This window comes from Sebastes umbrosus, chromosome 18 (genome assembly GCF_015220745.1).
Source record: "Sebastes umbrosus isolate fSebUmb1 chromosome 18, fSebUmb1.pri, whole genome shotgun sequence".
NCBI classification, from domain to species: Eukaryota; Metazoa; Chordata; class Actinopteri; order Perciformes; family Sebastidae; genus Sebastes; species Sebastes umbrosus.
Genome location: NC_051286.1, coordinates 17,150,445 through 17,170,824, shown reverse-complemented (window position 1 = coordinate 17,170,824; position 20,380 = coordinate 17,150,445). Strand labels below are relative to the sequence as shown.

Sequence of the window (20,380 nt, the reverse complement as noted above, 5' to 3'; positions counted from 1 at the left end):
GTATTGGGGCCATATTGAGGGAAAAAAATAAATCTGAGATTTCAAGAATAAAGTCATAATATTACAAGAATAAAGTCATATTATTACGAGAAAAAAATCTTAGTATTATGAGAATAAAGTCATAATATTATCAAGTAGTAATTTTACGTGCTATTTTATTTTTTTTCTCGTGAAGTTATGACTTTATTCGCATAATATTACAACTTTTTTCTCGTAATATTACGACGTATCTGAGATACATAAAGTATCTGAGTATATGTAGATAAAAGTACTTGGATAGTGCAAAAACAAGATGCATCAGCTAACACAGTAAAAAAAAAAAAGAGCTAAACAAAGTGTAACAAAATATGAACCATTTAAATAGAAGGAAGTAAAAAATAAAAGGAGCAGTATATACAGTATTGACAATAAACAGACTATTAACACAATTGCACAAGTGGAAAATGATATTGCACAGTATGAATTACACCTGAGTAGTAAGTAGGCCATACTTAACTAAATATAGATTTTAAAAAAGACATAACGACTGTAAGCAGTATGGTACATTGTGAAACCTGTCAATCATTTATAATTATAGAGGAACTAGGGTTAGGCTCCACATCATGATAAACAAAATGAAGCGGAACTGTGCAGCTTGTGTCTCTGCTGCGTCTCCGGATTGTTTATGAGGTTGCACGTCTCGCGGCGCGGTGTAGCATTTAGCTTGTTGCTAGCATCGCCTGCGCCTCCTGGAAGGAGAAACTGATTCATTTTTGTGATGTTTCGCTAAAAAAGTGTCACTTTTTTGATGCAAACATGGCGCTGTCGATGGAGACGCAGCTGCAGAGCATCTTTGAGGATGTTGTGGTAATTTATTTACATTTATTAACATCAGATAGTCAGTTAGTTAGTTAGCATGTAGCATTAGCCGCTTCCTTTATATGTTCACTCCTGAAGCTGCAGATGAATAACTAACAACAACAACAACACAGATAACACTAGAGAGCTAAACACAGCTCCATTATATAGATAACCATACATTTATGAACATCAAACATTGAAACGTTTTCTAATGTAACATTTCAAAACAACTGGATGCTTTTACACTTTCTGCATTGTGGACTTTATTCACTCATTGCTTTTTAATAAGCATACTTGCATATTCACGTTTACAATGTACCTCATAGTTATGGATTACCTACTTTTACAATTGGGGAATGTTTTGTGACTTTAATAGTAATGACGTTGCTTCAAAAGTAGAAGTTTGTCTTTGGGTTAATTACCATATGACAGTGATAAGAAGCATTGAGAGAGAGGAAATACAATAATTTTGCACTGAAATTCATTTTGCATCCATAGTTAGCTCAGTTTGAGAGAAAGTACACATACAATAGACACACTGTTACCATAGACAGACAGACAAGTAAGACCCATCAGACAAAAAACAAAACACATCACAATTATTCATATTTAACACATTACAAAATCTGTCCTCTGGATTCACATGTCTTTAGCAGCACATTAGTTATTATAAAGCAACAGGATGGACTGATGGACAAAAGCTTTCTTTAGCCTGATGCAGGTTAAATGTAGGGACTCTGAATCGCCTCTTGGAGGGCAGAAGTTGATATTTAAAGCATGTAATGGATCAGAAGAGATGCTTTTGGCAAGTCTGAGCATACTCTTGTTGTGAGCTGCTTGAAAGGAGGCTGTCACAGGTTGGCCAATGATCTTCGCACAGATTTTAGTTTAGTTTTACAGATATACTATTGAGCCAGGCTGTGCTGCAGTACAACAGGACACAATATAGCACTAAAGTTAGACAAAGAAAGTAGGATTTACAGCTATGTCTGAATAACATATACTCACCTTAATCTCTACCAATATCAGGTGTTGTTCTTTAGCAAATTCTGACACCTGACTTCTGTGTGTACTGAGGCAACAGAGAAGACCGTTATTGTGATTACTATTATTAAGAAAGAAGTGGAAAGCTGTTAGAAAAAACAACAGAAGAAGGATTAAAGAAATAAATCATTTTATTTCCTCCCAAATAATATTTTCTCAATTTTATTTTCCTCCTCCTCTCCTCAGAAAACTGAGATGATAGAAGAGGCCTTTGCTGGGTAAGATGTCTCCGCTCACATTTCCTGTTGTTTTGTTATTTTGTGGTTAAAGGCCTGTGCTTTGAAGCGAGCTCAACATACCCAGGGTGACTTACCCCAACATGATCCCACTAAGCGGTCCTACGACGGTGGTTATCAACTCAGTAAATTAACCCAGGGTTTCTCAATCTGGCTATAAATGCGTTCACATGAAAGGGGTGATGTTTGCAGCATCTGACCAATCACAAACATGGATAAGTCTACTGTCAGCAGAGCGGCACATTTTACAAACCAAGAGCAAACTATAATATTAGACAAATACGAAGAAGTTAAACACATAATCCAGACTAAAATGAACACAGTTGAAGCTGCCAAATGTAGGAAGGACAGCTGGCAAAAGAAAAAAAATGCCGATGTGTGAATGCGTAAATTAACAGATTTATTAATTTAACGGAACACTCAAAAGTCAGATATAGTTGTCTAAATGGGGCGGTGATATTATAAAAAAGCTTTCAGAATAGAATGGAGGAGTAGATCACACTTCATTATGCCCTAAGGTAATGAGGTGGCATGTGTGACTATTTCAGCCTTCTTTCAGCTGCGTCCCCGACAGCATAAAACCAGCTGTCCTTTCTGCATATAGCTTTGATTGGTCAGTAGGCGATGCGTTTATACAAATTGACCTCTTATCACTGCTCCAGAGCAGGTTAGGTGTTCAGCATAAGTTACCATGGCGATTTACCCAGTAAGAAGTGAACCACCATCGTAGGACTGAAAACCCTGAAGGGTTAAACCTGAAGTTACCTCGCTAATGCCAAATCCTGCTTCGTAGTACAGGCCTCAGGTCTGACTAGTTGTACAGTAGAAGGTGTAATGTTGATTTGTTACATACTTTATGGCTTAGCAGAAAAAACAAAACAGAATATGTTAAAGTGTGATTGTAAAATGAAATGCTGCAGGCTAAAATATCAGTTGTGTTGTGTTTTAGGATGTTTATGGACACTCCAGAGGATGAGCGGACCAAACTGATCAGTTGTCTGGGAGCCTTCAGACAATACTGGGGGACACTGCCACAGGTGTCTAATCACACAGAGACAGATACGTGCTTGCACATGAATTAATGAATGATCGGCTGGATGTCTTCAATTCCCTCCATGTCTTTCTGCAGGAGTCTCATGAACAGTGCGTGCAGTGGATAGTGCGGTTTATACACAGCCAGCACAGTCCCAAAAGGATCTCCTTCCTTCACGACTGTTTAGCAATGGCTGTGGAGACCAGTCTGTTACCTCCCAGGTACACACTCACACACACACACACACACACACACACACACACACACACACACACTCATAGGCCCCATTTCCACCATAGGAACTTCCCCCCGGAACTAGGAACATTTTGAGGAACTCATTGCATTTCGCCCGCAGGGACCAGGGTCTACATTAAGTTCCGGGGACATTTTCCGGGGCCTTTTTACCTACAAAAATGGCCCTGGTCGAGGGGTAGTACTTTCGGAAACTACATGAACTTTCGGGGTTGGGTTTGCAGGGATAACCGTTGCTGATTGGTGAAACACACACAGCACCGCTGCTTCAGCGGCTTGAACTTGTGTACTGCTTCATTCTTAAACAAGGAAGTACTCTAGTATCGATTTAGGGCCATATTAGGATGAAGGTAGAGCATTTCTCTTTGTTTGATAAACTTGAAAGTAAAGTTAGGCTCTGCTGCTGGCCTCCTGAATCATTAAAATAAAGACAGAGAGTAATCTTCACAGGTCTTTAGACCGCGGTGGAAACATAGACAACAGTGGGCTGAAGGAACCTTTTAGTTCCTTAAAAGTAGTGATGGGGACTAAAAAGTCCCAGGAACTTTTGGTGGAAACGGGGCTATACACACTTACAAAGGCCTACAGCATGCATGAATTTACAGTCTGGGCTTGACAGAGTCCAGTGTTCTCCAGTTAATTTGCTTATGCTTTATTTATTTTTTTATAGGCTGCAATATCACTGTCAGCTCTTGCCTTAAAATATAATTAGAATAGATTAATCATCCATATGGTTTATGATAATACCATAATTGAAAGTATTACTTTTCATTTATATGATACACAAAGTTTCATTAACATGTTAATCTGTCTAAAGCTGTGACATATCACAAACACATTATGTGCACTGTCTCTTATCTATTATGTCAGTTATTTGTCTTAATCGCCCATCTGATGAATCTCTTTGTCTGTCCGAAGGATGGTGTGTGTAGCTCTGATAAGCTCGGACAGTTTGGAATGGGAGAGGACTCAGCTGTGGGCGTTGACTTTCAAACTGATTCGCAAGATCATTGGAGGGGTGGACTACAAGGTCTCACACACACACACACACACACACGCACGCACGCACACACACACACACATAAGTACAGCTGAGACAATTCATCAACAAGCTCAATCATAAGAAGCTCTTAAAATTAATACAAATAAAATAAAATAAATAACATCCTCTTGTGGTCTACAGTACTCCGACTAACGCGTTTGTCATCTTTTCTTAACAGACAGTTGTTGAAGTTGAAATCTTCCATCACGGGATATGTTTTCATGTAAAATGTGTTTGTTTCAGGGCGTTCGAGACCTGTTGAAAGCTGTCCTGGATAAAATTCAATCCATTCCCATCACGGTCAGCTCAGCTATAGTCCAACAGCTTCTGGCCGCCAGAGAGGTTCTTTCACTTATTTGTGATTTTTCTTTCTAATTTTCACTTGTTTGAATAAATTATCTGAAAACTTATCAAATCTATTGCTTTAATTTCTTACTCTGTGTGTACTCCAGGTGGTGGAGTACATCCTAGACAGAAATGCCTGCCTCCTGCCAGCCTACTTTGCCATCGCAGAAATCAGAAAACTGTATCCAGAGGGACAGCTATCACACTGGGTAAGTGTGAGTTTCTTGTGTACGTGTGTGTACGTGTGCAGCTTTGTCATGTGTATCTAACAAATGTTTCTGTTTTATTTTCTCTCTTTCATCCGGTCTCTCTTTTGTAGCTTCTAGGCAGTTCGATATCAGACTTTGAGAACAGTTTCAGACCCACAGCCAGAATCAACTCTATCTGTGGTAAGAGACACATAAACACACCCACACCAGAAGCTTACAAAATGCTGATCAAAAAGATATCAAGTTTTTTTAGTTTTGTTGTTCTCAAGGGTTCTTGTTTTTTGGCAAACTCTTCTTTATGCTTTGCCGAAGCTTTAACAAAGTCCATTCCTTTTTTAAACCAGAATATAAACTAAAGGTGAAAAAGTTGAATATGATCTAAAGGAGGGAAAAGCTGATTATGTACAACTATAAAGAGACACAAATAGAGATTTAGGTGGTTTCTATTGAGCACTCTGGTGCTAACTCAACATGTACAGTACTTGTATGCTACATTGCATGCCACAGATTTATGACTTAGGGGTCCACTAAAGTTTTTTTTTTTTTTTTATCCTTGCTGAAAACGCTATGTGCTCTTCTGAAAATGCTAAGTTGAGAGCGCTTTGGAGGCGCAGCGTTTTTTCAGTTGAGACGCTTTGGTTGCGGCTGGTTGCTATGATACGGAATATCCGCAGATCACGTGTTTGTTGAAGGCTATTTGTCCTGCCCCTCCTCCACTGTGATTGGACGTCAGGGTAAAATGTGACAGTCACGAGTGCAGCGTTTTACCCAAAGGTGAACATTTTTCAACTGTCGGCAACCTGAAAAAAAAAAACTCCAAACGTGCTGTGATCGGCGCAGAATAGACGCTCGGCGCCTCCTCCCGCTGCTGGCGTTTTTAACCATGGCGTAAATATGCAGCGTTCCCATTTCAAAGCAAAAAAAATACGCTGGCCCCAGGAAAAAAACGCTTTGGTGGTCATAGCCCCTTATAGTCTTTGAGTGAAGTACATAATGCAACTCATGCGATGTATGTGCAGTGTGCCTGTTTAGTCATTCCATGTGTGATTGTGTCCGCAGGTCGGTGCAGCTTGTTACCAGTGGTGAATAACAGTGGAGCCATCTGTAACTCCTGGAAATTAGACCCCACTACTCTCCGCTTCCCTCTGAGAGGCATACTGCCATTTGACAAGGTATCATATTAACATATGCACCACACAAGCATTTACACACACACACACGTACGCATAAGCAGTAATAAATTGTATGTTTTTGTGTGTAGGACCTGTTTGAGCCGCAGACGGGCTTGCTGCGCTACGTTTTAGAACAGCCATATTCAAGAGAAATGGTGTGCAACATGTTAGGACTCAACAAGCAGGTATGACAACCTTTTCTTCTACTTCTGCTTTGTTGCTTCTATACCAGGCCCTCCACCTGCCCTCACTTTTCCTTTGACTATCTTTATCGACTCTCCCCTTTCTTTTTAATTTTGGCCACCCCACTCTCTCTGCTCCCTTCTTCCTCCTACTTCCTTGTTCTCCTTCTTTTTTCCTCTCTTCTGCTCCTCGTCTGTTGTTCTTTTTTTCTCCTTGACTTATTCCTCTTCTTCTGCTCTTTCTGTTTGTTTCCTTTCTTTTTCCCCTTTTTAATTTCCTCCCCACCTTTTTTCTTTTGACACCCCTCTCCTCCCTTGTTGCCCTGGTAACACAGCTATGTAAGACCATATGTAAAAAGCAAGCCAATGCAGTGAGCTTGACCCATAATGCACTGGTGTTAGTTTTCCCTGTTGGTTTCATGCAGTTTCAACTCAGCCCAGCTCACTGAGCACCATAGACACTGTTTGACCAGCTCTCAGACTGTTGCCACTGCTAACACAAAGCAATAATCAACACTGACCAGAGCTCTGATTTTTTTTTCCCCTCATATTTCGAATATGAACAAATAACCCAGAATCCAGTGTGTCTGTTTGAATTGGCTGAGTTGACACTAACTGTGCTGAACGGACAGTGAACAACCTAGCTCCTTAGTCACCACTTTCTCTCTCTCTGTCTCTCCTTTTTTTCCCCTCTCTTGTTTCTTTCTCCTTCTTCCTTTGTTTCTCTCTCTTTTGTCCTCTGGTTGTGTGTTGTGTTTGTCTATCTCTCTTGCCATGCGCTCTCTAGACTCTGAACATTGCCCAGGTATGTCGTTGTTCCTCTTCCTGGTCACCCCGACCTACCAACTAACCAGCCCATTGGACGCTTAGCTTTTTTTTTTTTTAGGCACGCTGATGTCATAGAAATGGGAAACTGGACAAAAAAAAAAAAGAAAACTTGAGATGGAGTGGAGAGAAATGCTACAGAGCTTGAGATGGTCACAGCAGGGCTTCATAGAGAGATACTCAGTAGAAAGAGACAAATGTGGCCAAATATATACTGGGCAGGTACATAAAGCAGCAGCAGGTTGATCGATGGTTATGGATCATCAACCATGGATTGCTTGTTCAGTTAATAGAGTAGTGTTTCTGTATTTATATATTAGACGATATCCTGAGCAAAATAAGTAATCCCTCCCAAAATACAATTCCTGTGTTGTTATAATAGTGCAGGCTTTTATAAAGGGAAAATAAATCATTACTTACTGGTCACCACAAATGCTCATAGAGCAGGAATAGTAAGTCAGCTCTGTCAATGTTTTACTGCTTAAATTTATACTCAGTAAAGTTTTTGCAACATCGGAATTGTTTATTGTAATGTTTAATATTCTCTCATCTATCCTTTAGTATTTTTCTATATCTCAATCCCTATATTCTTATGTATATTTGCCGTGCTGCAGCCCAATTTCCATACATCGATCATTTAAGATTTAATTTTACAACCCTGGATTGTCCTTAATGTCAACTGACGCTCATCATACAGTTTTTATTCCAGACTGAGACAGTTAAAGACTCTCTGCAGTGGAGTTTTGGTCACCAGAAAACAGTGTTTTTTAGTTCCAGCCATGTCTGTGGTTCCAGCTAACAAGCTGACATTAAGTATTTCTGATTCAAACCCTGCTGTTGACATTTCAAGTCCTGCTGCACTGCATGTGTGAATGTAGTCTGGTCCTTGCCTGTTGTTAGCGAGGTCCTCTCGTGTCTGACCTCATGCTGCTTTCTGTTGGTCTGACCTGGGCAAAACTACTTTATTTAGACTAAATAGTGGTCTTGACTCGTACCACGATATAGTTTATTATGCTTTGCAATTCAAGTAATAACAGAAAGACCAGCTCTACTACTACATCAGGTCAATTTATCATGATCAATGTATTTATTTTTAGGTAGGCATTGAGAGTTGGTGGATCTTAATGATTTTTTCTCATTGTCATGTCTTCTACTTCCAGTCTAAGCTAACTAATTGATGCTTTGATGCTGCAGTACATTAGTGAACCTTACTCCTATGCAACTTCTGGCATCCAGTAATTGCTTTTGCGAAAATGATAAAGGCTTCTTAAATGAGTGGAGCTTATAATTGGTAACGTTCATGCTCTGCTAACTTCACTTTCCATTCCTTTATAAACGTATGTATTCTCCAAAGAGTACCTCTTGACTTTCCAGTTTAGAGATGGAGTGATATTTTTTGTAATTATTAAGTTCACTGGGATAGCAGCGTACAAATTTCAATTGCATGTGCATAGGCAGCTTAAAAAAAAATAGAAGACATGACAAAGTGTGTGCTCCCTACGCTCATTTTTTAGTTTTTAGTGTTTTGATCAGTGTTTTGCCCAGGTCGGCTGATGAGTGATTCTGATTGGCTGTCTGAGTGGACGAGTGAACTCCGACCTGTGTTGTGTGATGTTCATTGGTTGACGCGTGGTTGATTTTTTTTTTTTTTTCCTCCAGTTTGTACCTTGTCCATCGTAGTTTTACATTGTTGATTAACGGTACTGAGCTACAGTGCATATTGAACTACAAGCAACAGCTTCCCTGCTCATGTGTTTTAAACTAGGCTTTTATATGCCGATCAAAATGATTGATGAGGGCTTTGGGAAATACTGATCGACATTTATCACCATTTTCTGACATTTTAAAGACCAAACAACTAAATTGATTCATCGAGAAAATAATCAACAGATTAATCGACAATTAAAAATTGTTAATTACAGCCCTACGTAAGCTAGATGAAATTGACAGAAAAGACTACTGAGAGCAGCATTTCAACCCACGATGGTCAGTGATCCCTTTAGCAAACAGTATGACACTTCAAAACACAGAGTCTGAATTGCTAACTTAGTTTAACAGTTAACCATTTGTGATCACTATCAGTGGCAGATAGATACTAATTGGGAAAAAAGTGGGTTGAGAGATGGTTACCTTGACATGTATTTACTCTAGATACACATCCGTTTGCCATTGGTTGAGCCTGGTATGTTTGTAGAGGAAGTGGATTATAGACCAGCCACTGGTATGGTTTTACTGTTGCTAGGACACTGGCTTTGGGATGTAACTTGGTAAGCCATTGGGCTGATTTCTCTGTACAGTAGACAGAAGATATGCCTGTGGATCTTTCTCTCTTTCTCTCTCTTTTTCTTTGATTTTCTCTTGCCCTCTCTCTTCCTGTGTGAGCATGTGTGTGCGTGCGTGTGTGTTTGGTGACAGAGGAAGAGAAGTGATGGTCAGCAGCCTCACAGCTCCTCTTCTTCCTCCCAATCACACCACCTCCCCACCTTGAACCTTCCCAAACCCGATAGCCTGCATGCAGGAACGTGTTGCACTGTTTGGTTTGGTGCTGTTCTGTGTCATATTGTGCTGCTCTGTGCTGTGCCATTTAGTTCCTTGCTATGTTGTATCCCAGTTGTGTGAGAAAAGGCTGTGTTAAGACCTACAGTGGTAGCCACTGCAGAGATCCACACTCCTTCTGCCTGTCTGGTGGGTGAAGTTAAGGTGCCCACCCTGGGGTTAATAGGACAATGTCAGTATTAGTAGGGCTGTGCATTGGCAAGAATCTGGCGATACGATACGAATCATGATACAGGACGATTCAATATATTGCGATACCTTAAGCAAGGCGATGGATTGCAATTTTTTTATTTTTTTTTATTTTAGGAAAAACTGTCATAGTATAGTTTCATATGATACCAGTAACTTCACTCTAGATTTAAAACTGAACCCGCTACAACCTCCGACAGATCGAGTAGAGGCCGGGTTTGTAAGAGGTTAATTAAAAATCGATCGTGTTTTGGAGAATCTATACAGCATCGCACAAAATACTATCGCGATACACATGTGTATTGATATTTTCTTACACCCCTAAGTATTAGTAGTTTTTAATACTTCCAGATCTTTGAAAAATGTAACAAATGACAAGACCAGTGTCTTGTTTTGGCATGAAATGATGTCCTTAATGTCGGGTACTATGAATGTTTTTCATGCAACTCAGCAATTCAGTTTTGTGGATAGCCCATTGCTTCAATCCATTATTGGTTTAATGGTGCCATGTCCAGTGTAAGGCAAGCTACTTCTGGTCAAGCTCAGTTTTACTTTTGTCAACGTTACAATATGTTGACATTAACAGCATTTACATAATTTTAATCTAATTTCCTTTATTGATACGGGCCATGCACATTAATCAACATGCAAGTGGGGCGGTGTTAGCCAGTCTGCTAATTATCAACTGCAGTCCTTTGGCAGGATGTTCTAAAAACCAATTACCTTCTCAAAATGTCCATGTTTATATTTACTTGTCCGGATTAGCTTGTGAGTTCAGTGCTAATTGACTGCCGTGTGCTACCCACAAGCACACAAACCTTCTTTTGTGATTGGTTCACTCCACGTAAAACCTTCACGTCAGATTGCTGCAACCTTTTGCGTGCACTGGAACTGTAGCAGGAGATTTGACTAAAATCTTACTGGGTCCAAATTACAACTTGGCAAATTACTGGAGCCATGTGGACACTTAAGTTCAGCAGCTGTTCCTACATAATTACATCACAGGAAAATTACCAGAACATTTGGGGATAACGGTAAATGTGGAAAAGGGGCCAGAGTGAAGTTTACCCAGCTGACAGAGGCAGGAAGGAGATGCCGTCCTGCATGGAAGAAGGGATGGGAAAAGGTTTAATAAGTCAATGTCTAACAATTGTTGAAGCATCTATTATAGAATGAAGATGTTGTGTATGTAAAGTAATTTAACGATGGTGTCTCCCACATTCTCTCCCTCCCTCTGTCTGTCTTTCTTCTCCCTTCCTTTCCCTCTGTCTTTTCACGTCTCTCACCCCTTTTTCCTCTTCTGTCTCTTTCTGTCCTCGGACGTCTTTCCCTCCCTTTCTCTGTTTAACTTCCTCTCTCTCTCCTGCCCACTATTTCCTTTATCCTTTAACACTCCCGTCCTCCCCCGTCAGCAGAAGCAGCGTTGCCCAGTGCTGGAGGAGCAGCTGGTGGACCTCGTGGTGTATGCCATGGAGCGCTCCGAGACCGAGGAGCACTTTGACGCCGACATCGGAGGAACTAGCCAGCTGCTGTGGCAGCACCTCTCCTCCCAGCTCATCTTCTTTGTGTTGTTTCAGTTTGCAAGCTTCCCTCACATGGTGCTGTCGTTACATCAAAAGGTAAGAGGAGGGAGATAGCAGAGGGAGGAAGAGTTAACCATCCTAATAATGGGTAATTGGATTTTGGCTTGATTTGATTTATTGACAGTATTCTTAAATGTATTTATAAAATACAACATAATACATTTTGTCAGGGAATAAAATGTTTTGGTCAGAAAGGCAACAAGTAAAAAGTATCACAGACACCTACAAAAAGACATCATATCATAGAAGATAACAACTGCATGACTTTAGCTCAATATGCAATGAAATAAGAAATAAAACATAAAAAAAACTAAGAATCATAAGACATTTTACAAGACATTTAAGACATCCTCATTCTATAAGGTAATACCATCTAGCAGCCATTGTTTAGCCTTTGCCTTAAAGGCAGGATAATCTGAATATCACATCCACAAACGGTAACTGCTAATAGGAAATCAAGCAACTGGAATTCAGCTTAAGAACATACATTTCAAAAACATAATGTCGGGATCCATTAAAGACAAATGTATAAGCCTCTGCCAGCAAGTTAATACCAGCTCTGTGGTCTTTGTGGCTCCTGAGAAATGTAGGTAAAAACTAAATGAAGCAAAATTTACAAGGCAAATACAAAAGTATTCAAGAGTGGGTGTTTAATTGATAAAATGGGTATCAACTGATGTGACCCTTGTTCTTGTTTTTACCTCTCTATAGCTTGCATGCAGAGGTCTCATTAAAGGTAGAGACCACCTGATGTGGGTCTTGCTGCAGTTCATATCAGGAAGCATTCAGAAGAACGCCTTAGCCGACTTCCTGCCTGTCATGAAGCTCTTTGACCTGCTTTACCCAGAAAAAGAGGTACACATCTGCCAAGAAATGATTTTTGTTTACTGTAATCATTATCACCAGTGCCCTATTTGAGTGTTTTTGTTGGCTGTAGTGCAGCAGTCGTGGTAGAAGTTGTGGTAGTGCTAGTGATCGCAATTTGTTCTATATGTAACCACTTCATAGGCAGTACCATCAGATTAATCTGTGTTTTCTCTCCCCCTCCAGTGCATCCCAGTTCCAGACATTAACAAGCCTCAGTCGACTCATTCTTTTGCCATGACCTGCATCTGGATCCACCTGAACCGCAAAGCCCAGAACGACAACTCCAAACTACAGATACCCATACCACACTCTCTGAAACTACACCATGAGTACGTATCTTTAAAATACTGGACCTTGAAATGATGTGCTTTACATCAATAAATACCTCAAGTGTACACCAAAATACTGTACCCAGGTAATAGTTAAATATAACCCTAGCTTCCTTCCCTCCTGTCTGTTAGGTTTCTCCAGCAGTCGCTGCGTAACAAGACTCTCTGCATGTCCGACTACAAGATCGCTCTGCTGTGTAACGCCTACAGCACCAACTCGGAGTGCTTCACTCTGCCGATGGGCGTCCTGGTAGAGACCATCTACGGAAACGGATCTATGAGGATCAACCTACCCGGCACCAACTGTATGGCGTCAGGGTCTGTCACCCCGCTGCCCATGAACCTGCTGGATTCACTCACAGTGCATGCAAAGATGAGGTAAGGGAAAGCAAGGGACGTACAGATGAAAAAAATTATATATGGATGATTTTAAGATGGATAGTGAATTGTACAGAGAGCGACACAGATCATTTATTAAAATACATTTAACTGTCTCTTTGTCCCTCTCCTGTCTGCCTCCAGTCTGATCCACAGTATCGCCACTCGGGTAATAAAGTTGGCCCAAGCCAAATCCAGCAACGCCCTGGCGCCCGCGCTGGTAGAAACATACAGCAGACTGCTGGTCTACATGGAGATCGAGTCACTGGGCATCAAAGGATTCATCAGTGAGTAACAGAAACATTTTCATTCACAGCTGTGTTGTGAAAAGCTGTTAACTTCAGATGCAGAAAGTGTAATTTGCGTACCTCAGTATCTCATCATTATGTTCCCTGAAGGATAATCGCTGACTGTCACAGTACAGAGTGTTATCACTCTTCCAGCATGTCCTAGTCCGATTTATATTCAGTCTTCACTGCTCGTCCACTGTGCTGCATTTTGAGCAGACTGGCTCAGATAATTTGTGTTTAACACAAATTTGTGTCTCCGCGCCAGCAGACGCATGTTGAATACATATTAATAATAATCCCTCTGTCTGTTCAGGCCAGTTGCTGCCTAACGTATTTAAGTCTCACGCTTGGGGAATCCTGCACACATTACTGGAGATGTTCAGCTACAGGATGCACCACATCCAGCCGCACTACCGAGTCCAGCTACTGAGTCATCTTCACAGTCTGGCTGCTGTGCCCCAGACCAACCAGAACCAGCTGCATCTGTGGTAATGTGAACATATATTCTACATTTTGAACAGATACAAAATGTGCGATTAATCACGATTAACTATGAACAATCATTTGATTAATTGCAATTAAATATTTTAATTTGATTGACAGCCCTAATAACATTGTACATGTGTTGTTTTTATTGTTCCCACCTCCACTGAAGATAGTTTAGAAAACACAAAAGCAGACTCACAAGAATGATAATAGTCTCCCTCTTGTCATCTATCTTGCTGTCTTTGTGTCTCTGTCCCCAGTGTTGAGAGCACAGCTCTGCGGTTGATCACAGCTTTGGGGAGTTCAGAGGTTCAGCCCCAGTTCACCCGCTTCCTCAACGACCCAAAGACGGTTCTGTCAGCAGAGTCTGAAGAGCTGAACCGGGCCTTGATCCTCACTCTGGCCAGAGCCACACACGTCACAGGTAGCGCTCACTCTACATTTACCTCTTTAGATCTTTGCTCTCTTGAGGTCTACTTGCTGCTCTCTGTCTTTTTCCTTTGTTGGTTTGTGTCTTTCCCTCCTTACCATACCTGTAAATGTAATTGACTGTACAGCCCCTGTTTTCCATATATATATTTTTAAATAACCTGCTTCGCGTTTGTGTGCAGATTTTTTCACAGGGTCCGACTCCATCCATGGGACTTGGTGTAAAGACATCCTCCAGACAATCATGAACTTCACGCCTCATAACTGGGCCTCACACACACTGTCCTGCTTCCCTGCTCCACTACAGGTGCACTATGGTCGCTGAGACATGAAAGACACTGAAAATCCAGTTTTATATAATCTCTGATGCATTAATCATTTTGTAATGACTCCCATCTCTCTCTCTCTTCCTCCTCAGGCGTTCTTCAAACAGAACAATGTTCCTCAGGAGTCTCGATTCAACCTGAAGAAGAACGTGGAAGAGGAGTACAGGAAGTGGAAATCCATGGCCAACGAGAACGACATCATTACTCACTTCTCCATGCAGGGCTCACCCCCACTGTTCCTCTGTCTGCTGTGGAAGATGCTGCTGGAGACGGACCACATTAACCAGATAGGCTTCAGGTTTGGAGTCATTATTTTGTGTCTCTACTGAAACACTTTCACAGAATCCACACAAATATGTATTTATTATATACAGTCACAGGCACACACATTGTACATACGGAGCCTATAAAAAGTGTACTTTGTGATTTTTTTATTTATTAACCAACAAAAACATATATTAAAATGTGAAATTAAAAGCAAATCTCTGTAAAGTGACTTAAATTAATTACAAATACATAGCACAGTGCAAGTTCCCATCACTTTTTTTCCATGTGTTACATTCAGTGTCACCACAGAGTGTGTTTTGATGAAGCATGTGGTAACGCTGCACCTCACAACTGATGTTCTGGCATTTTGTACACTAATTGGCCCGAGGGGGGGGGGACGTTCCCAAGTCTCCAAACAACATCTGTGGCTAATTGATCCAGCGGGAGTTCGTTGTATTGGGATGATGAGTTGACTGCAGCCTCATTTTGTGTCCCTCAGGGTCTTGGAGCGTATCGGGGCTCGTGCACTGGTGGCTCACGTGCGAACGTTTGCCGACTTCCTCGTCTACGAGTTCTCCACGTCGGCCGGCGGACAGCAGCTCAACAAGTGCATCGAAATACTCAACGACATGGTCTGGAAATACAACATCGTCACCCTGGACAGACTCATTCTGTGTCTGGTGAGGAGACATTTTCATATAAATAAATATATATATATACATTATATGACAAAGGTCTGTGTGTCTCGCTTCTCTTCTCCTCTGCGTCCAGGCGATGCGTAGCCACGAGGGCAACGAGGCTCAGGTTTGCTACTTTATAATCCAGCTGCTGCTGTTGAAGCCCAACGACTTCAGGAACCGAGTCAACGATTTTGTCAAGGAGAACGCTCCTGAGCACTGGCTGCAGAGTGACTGGCACAACAAGCACATGAGCTACCACAAGGTACACAAAACTGTTAAAAAGTAATGTTACATCCTCACCACAGAAGATCCATCTGATTCAGATCAGCATGAAACAGTGAAATGAAGAGAGAAACCCTAGGTCTGAAGTCAACAGTGTTTGTTGTTCCTTTACCAGAAATACCCAGAGAAGCTGTACTTTGAGGGACTTGCGGACCAAGTCAACCCTCCCATGCAACTCCAGCCTCAGTACCTGCCCATCTACTTTGGCAACGTGTGCCTGCGCTTCCTGCCTGTCTTTGACATCGTCATCCACCGCTTCCTAGAGCTTCTTCCTGTCTCCAAGTCTCTGGAAACGCTGCTGGACCATCTGGGAGGGCTGTACAAGTTCCACGGTGAGTAAGGTTGTCTTAAAATTAGGGCTGTCAAAGTTAACGCGATAAGGCGTTAACGCAAATTAACTTATTTCTTTAATGCATTAACACAATCGATCTTTCAGAGGTTGTAGCTCAGTTTTAAAGCAAGAAGAAGATACTGGCATCATGTAAACGTAGAAAACCTAAGGTATCCTTTGGTACCAACTATGTCATACTAGCTTGTCGCGAAGGAGGCTGTAGGCCAGTCATTGCCATTTTCAAAGGGGTCCCTTGACCTCTGACCTCAAGATATGTGAATGAAAATGGGTTCTTTGGGTACCCATGAGTCTCCCCTTTACAGACATGCCCACTTTATGATAATCACATGTACACTGACAGCTGTTGTTGCCTGTTGGGCTTGAGTTTGCCATGTTATGATTTGAGCAGTACCTGTGAGGGATTTTGGACAATATTTGTCATTGTTTTGTGTTGTTAATTGATTTCCAATAATAAATATATACATACATTTGCATAAAACAAGCATATTTATCCACTCCCGTGTTGATAAGAGTATTAAATACTTTACAAATCTCCCTTTAAGGTACATTTTGAACAGATAAAAAATGTGCAATAATTTGCGATTAATCATGATCAGCTATGGACAATCATGCGATTAAATATTTTAATCAATTGACAGCCCTACTTAAATGTAAGAAGACTGTGTGGATAAAAGACAAAGCAGGTTTAGAATGAGGAAAAAGAGCAATAGCAGTAAATTACATGGATGGGAAAAAAAAGGGAGAGAAGGGCCATCTCCGGGGATGTGAATGAAATATTTAGACCATCGTTTTTTTTTTTTGCACACTGATGTGTATCTTCTGCTGTGTTTGTGTGCAGACCGCCCAGTCACCTACCTGTACAACACACTCCACTACTACGAGCGACATCTGAGAGACCGAACCAACCTGAAGAGAAAACTGGTGCACGCCATCATGTCTTCACTGAAGGTATGCAGAGGGAGATGAAGGAAGACACATACACACATCCAACACAATACCTCATTATGTAACATCTTATAAGGTGTATTATTGATTAAAACCATACATCTGTGTGGCATTTTTTGTAGGACAACCGTACCCCAGGATGGTGCCTTAGTGAAACCTATCTGAAGTTTGGCATGAACGCCAGAGAGGACAACGTGTGGATCCCTGACGACACCTACTACTGCAAGCTGATCGGACGCCTGGTGGACAATATCCTTCATTAATCTCTCCCTGTTGGTAGATGGATCCATCACTGTTCTCTCTAACTTCACCCTGATATTGACTAATGAACATCATGGGGCCTCTGGGGCACCTGAATAATACATTTACCTTAATGCCTCTTTGAGGACAGATAGAAAGTACTTTTAATTGAATCTCAAGTCATTTTATTGCAGCCAATGTAGCTGTTAAAACAGAAGAAAACAAGATGGAAGTGGCTGTTGGCATGTCTCATGGATTGGTAGACAGAGAATATAAGCATGTAAATAATACAGGGTCACATCTCACATTCATGCCACTGTGAATTTTAGCCTCCCTAACTCTCTCTCACCCATGGCTGGCAAGTCACCCGGTCCCTTCCCCACCTGTGACTGGAGGTTCAATGAGTTCCCCAACCCCGCCGCCCACGCCCTGCACGTCACCTGCGTGGAGCTGATGGCTTTGGCCGTGCCGGGAAAAGACGTCGGCAACGCTCTGCTCAATGTCGTGTTGAAGAGGTACAGTAGCTTTTAGACAGTTAATGGCTCCGACTGATGAAAATGACGGCTTTTTTGTAACGATAAAGGTTATTTTGAGTTGGATGTGAATGATTGATGTTTTCTTTCACCTTCCAGCCAACCCCTGGTTCCCAGAGAGAACATCACAGCTTGGATGAATGCCATTGGACTTGTGATAACCGCACTTCCTGTAAGAAAAAAAACACTCATCACAGTCCTTCACTATTTGATGAATTCACACAGAGTTTGTTCACCATCTCCCCTCTTCTTCCAGGAGCCCTACTGGATCGTCCTCCACGACCGCATCGTGTCTGTGATCGGCTCTCCGGCGCTGACCTCGGAGACAGAGTGGGCGGGTTATCCCTTCGCCTTGCTGGACTTCACAGCCTGCCACCAGAGCTACAGCGAAATGAACTGCAGCTACGTGCTAGCGTTAGCACACGCCGTGTGGCATCACTCATCCATCGGACAGCTGTCTCTGATTCCCAAGTAAGGAAGTCTTCCTCAAGTCTCGGTCTTATTACTACCGACCCTCTCATCCTTCTTTATGCTCTTTAGCCCACACACATCATTCACGGTTGCCATTTGTGTCTGTAGATTCCTGTCGGAGACGCTGAAGCCCGTCGTCCAGACAGAGTTCCAGTTACTCTACGTGTATCACCTGGTGGGGCCGTTCCTGCAGCGCTTCCAGCAGGAGAGGACACGATGCATGTTGGAGGTACACACAAACGTCTAACCATAGATGACAAGAGCAATAATTATGATTAAAACTAAGGCTTTCAAAGTTAATGCAAATTCGTTTTAACGGCACTTATTTCTTTAACGCATTGAAGTGAAGATACTGGTATCATATGAAACTAGAAAACCTAATGAATCCATTGGTACCAACCTTCATACTAGCTTGTTGCCAAGGAGGATAAATACTACTCCAAACTTGCGCTAAATTTTGGCGAGGAAAAACTGTCATGGCCATTTTCAAAGGGGTCCCTTGACCTCTAACCTCAAGATATGTGAATGTAAATGGGTTCTATGGGTACCCACGAGTCTCCCCTTTACAGACATGCCCACTTTATGATAATCACATGCAGTTTTGGGGCAAGTCGTAGTCAAGTCAGCTCACTGACACACTGACAGCTGTTGTTGCCTGTTGGGATTGAGTATGTCATGTTATGATTTGAGCATATTTTTTATGCTAGATGCAGTACCTGTGAGGGTTTCTGGACAATATGTTTCATTGTTTTGTGTTGTTAATTGATTTCCAATAATATATATACATCATTTGCATAAAGCAGCATATTTGTCCACTCCCATGTTGATAAGAGTATTAATTGCTTGACAAATCTCTCTTTTAAGGTACATTTTGAACAGAAAAAAAATGTGCAATTAAATATTTTAATCGATTGACAGCCCTAATTAAAACCCATAAAAACGATGCACAGTAATGTTCCCTTTTAACGTTAGTTTTTCTTTTTAATATATCCTTGTATTTGTGCGTTTCAGATTGGCGTGGCCTTCTACGAGATGCTGCAGGCGGTGGACCAACAGTGCCAGCATCTCAGCTACATGGACCCAATCTGTGACTTCCTCTATCACATTAAATACATGTACACTGGAGACAGCGTGAAGGAGCAGGTGAGTTTTTAAATTTTTTTTTATTAAAATGGAAAACTAACCGTAAATCTGACAGTACAACATTTCAAAGCTTCTTTTTAAAACTACAGTAATACAGTACAGTACAAGATAAAACAACAAAAAAGTAAAAAACTACTGGAGACGATTGGAGACCTTCGTCACCCAGACTTCAACTAAAGTCACATCTGTGAACCCGCAGCTCCTCAGGAGACAATCATGTGTTCTCCTTTTCCATTTTTAGCTTGAATCTGTCACCTCCTGTGCAGCAAGACAGCTTCCCGCTAGTGTCCAGACCTGACACCAGAGTTAATTAGAGGAGATGAAACTGTAGCTCCGTTGTAGCTTGAGGCTTAGACAAGTGTACTTAAATTAACTTTTCAAGTAATTAATTTAATAGACAAAGCCACCATTGAACACTTAGAACAGTCTTAACTCGAGCTATAGGTGTTATATTTTGGGCGACGCGATTCAAAACAAGTGATGTTACATAAAGGAAGATTCAAGACTTTTATTTGCCATTTGCTCAGCTACAGTGTACAGGGGCTTTGGAATTCTTCTGCGGCTCTCTGAAATATGATAAACACAATAAAATATGCACTTTATAATAAATAAAAAGAGATACACATACCAGTTTGAATGTCTTTTGCCAGTAGAAAGTGCTTCCTTTTTGCTCTGATGCTCTCTGGTTGATGGTGTCGTAGCGGGTGTGTCTGGAGCTTCTCCACCTAAACAGAGTGTCTATGGAGGAGAGCTGTGTTCTTATGATCCTCTCTGCTGTTGTACTAGTCCTCTGGAGAGCTTTCCCTCTCCTTTAGTGTTGTGTTTCCACACCACAGTTATACCTCTGATGAGGA

General features: G+C 41.4%; 1 protein-coding gene across 5 annotated transcripts in view; it reads left to right on the top strand.

Moving 5' to 3' along the window:
• The window catches only part of med23 (mediator complex subunit 23), a 130,014-nt gene that overhangs the window by 107,323 nt on the left and 2,311 nt on the right, over positions 1–20,380 (top strand). Inside the window, exons 1-30 of one of the 5 annotated variants that reach the window (XM_037751113.1) lie at positions 666–846; positions 2,071–2,102; positions 3,070–3,157; positions 3,250–3,374; positions 4,324–4,435; positions 4,691–4,789; positions 4,900–5,001; positions 5,112–5,181; positions 6,061–6,173; positions 6,263–6,358; positions 7,143–7,160; positions 11,341–11,544; positions 12,220–12,363; positions 12,559–12,704; positions 12,837–13,082; positions 13,227–13,369; positions 13,686–13,860; positions 14,119–14,282; positions 14,470–14,594; positions 14,706–14,911; positions 15,380–15,560; positions 15,652–15,822; positions 15,958–16,174; positions 17,033–17,142; positions 17,262–17,388; positions 17,729–17,894; positions 18,012–18,084; positions 18,169–18,383; positions 18,492–18,612; positions 19,395–19,526. In XM_037751113.1, the coding sequence (XP_037607041.1) occupies positions 796–846; positions 2,071–2,102; positions 3,070–3,157; positions 3,250–3,374; positions 4,324–4,435; positions 4,691–4,789; positions 4,900–5,001; positions 5,112–5,181; positions 6,061–6,173; positions 6,263–6,358; positions 7,143–7,160; positions 11,341–11,544; positions 12,220–12,363; positions 12,559–12,704; positions 12,837–13,082; positions 13,227–13,369; positions 13,686–13,860; positions 14,119–14,282; positions 14,470–14,594; positions 14,706–14,911; positions 15,380–15,560; positions 15,652–15,822; positions 15,958–16,174; positions 17,033–17,142; positions 17,262–17,388; positions 17,729–17,894; positions 18,012–18,084; positions 18,169–18,383; positions 18,492–18,612; positions 19,395–19,526 (3,972 nt within the window). In that variant the 5' untranslated portion in view covers positions 666–795. Of the gene's footprint in view, positions 1–665; positions 847–2,070; positions 2,103–3,069; positions 3,158–3,249; positions 3,375–4,323; positions 4,436–4,690; positions 4,790–4,899; positions 5,002–5,111; positions 5,182–6,060; positions 6,174–6,262; positions 6,359–7,142; positions 7,161–11,337; positions 11,545–12,219; positions 12,364–12,558; positions 12,705–12,836; positions 13,083–13,226; positions 13,370–13,685; positions 13,861–14,118; positions 14,283–14,469; positions 14,595–14,705; positions 14,912–15,379; positions 15,561–15,651; positions 15,823–15,957; positions 16,175–17,032; positions 17,143–17,261; positions 17,389–17,728; positions 17,895–18,011; positions 18,085–18,168; positions 18,384–18,491; positions 18,613–19,394; positions 19,527–20,380 lie in introns of those variants that run through there. The other 4 variants (XM_037751112.1, XM_037751117.1, XM_037751116.1 and 1 more) reach the window with 4 other exon arrangements.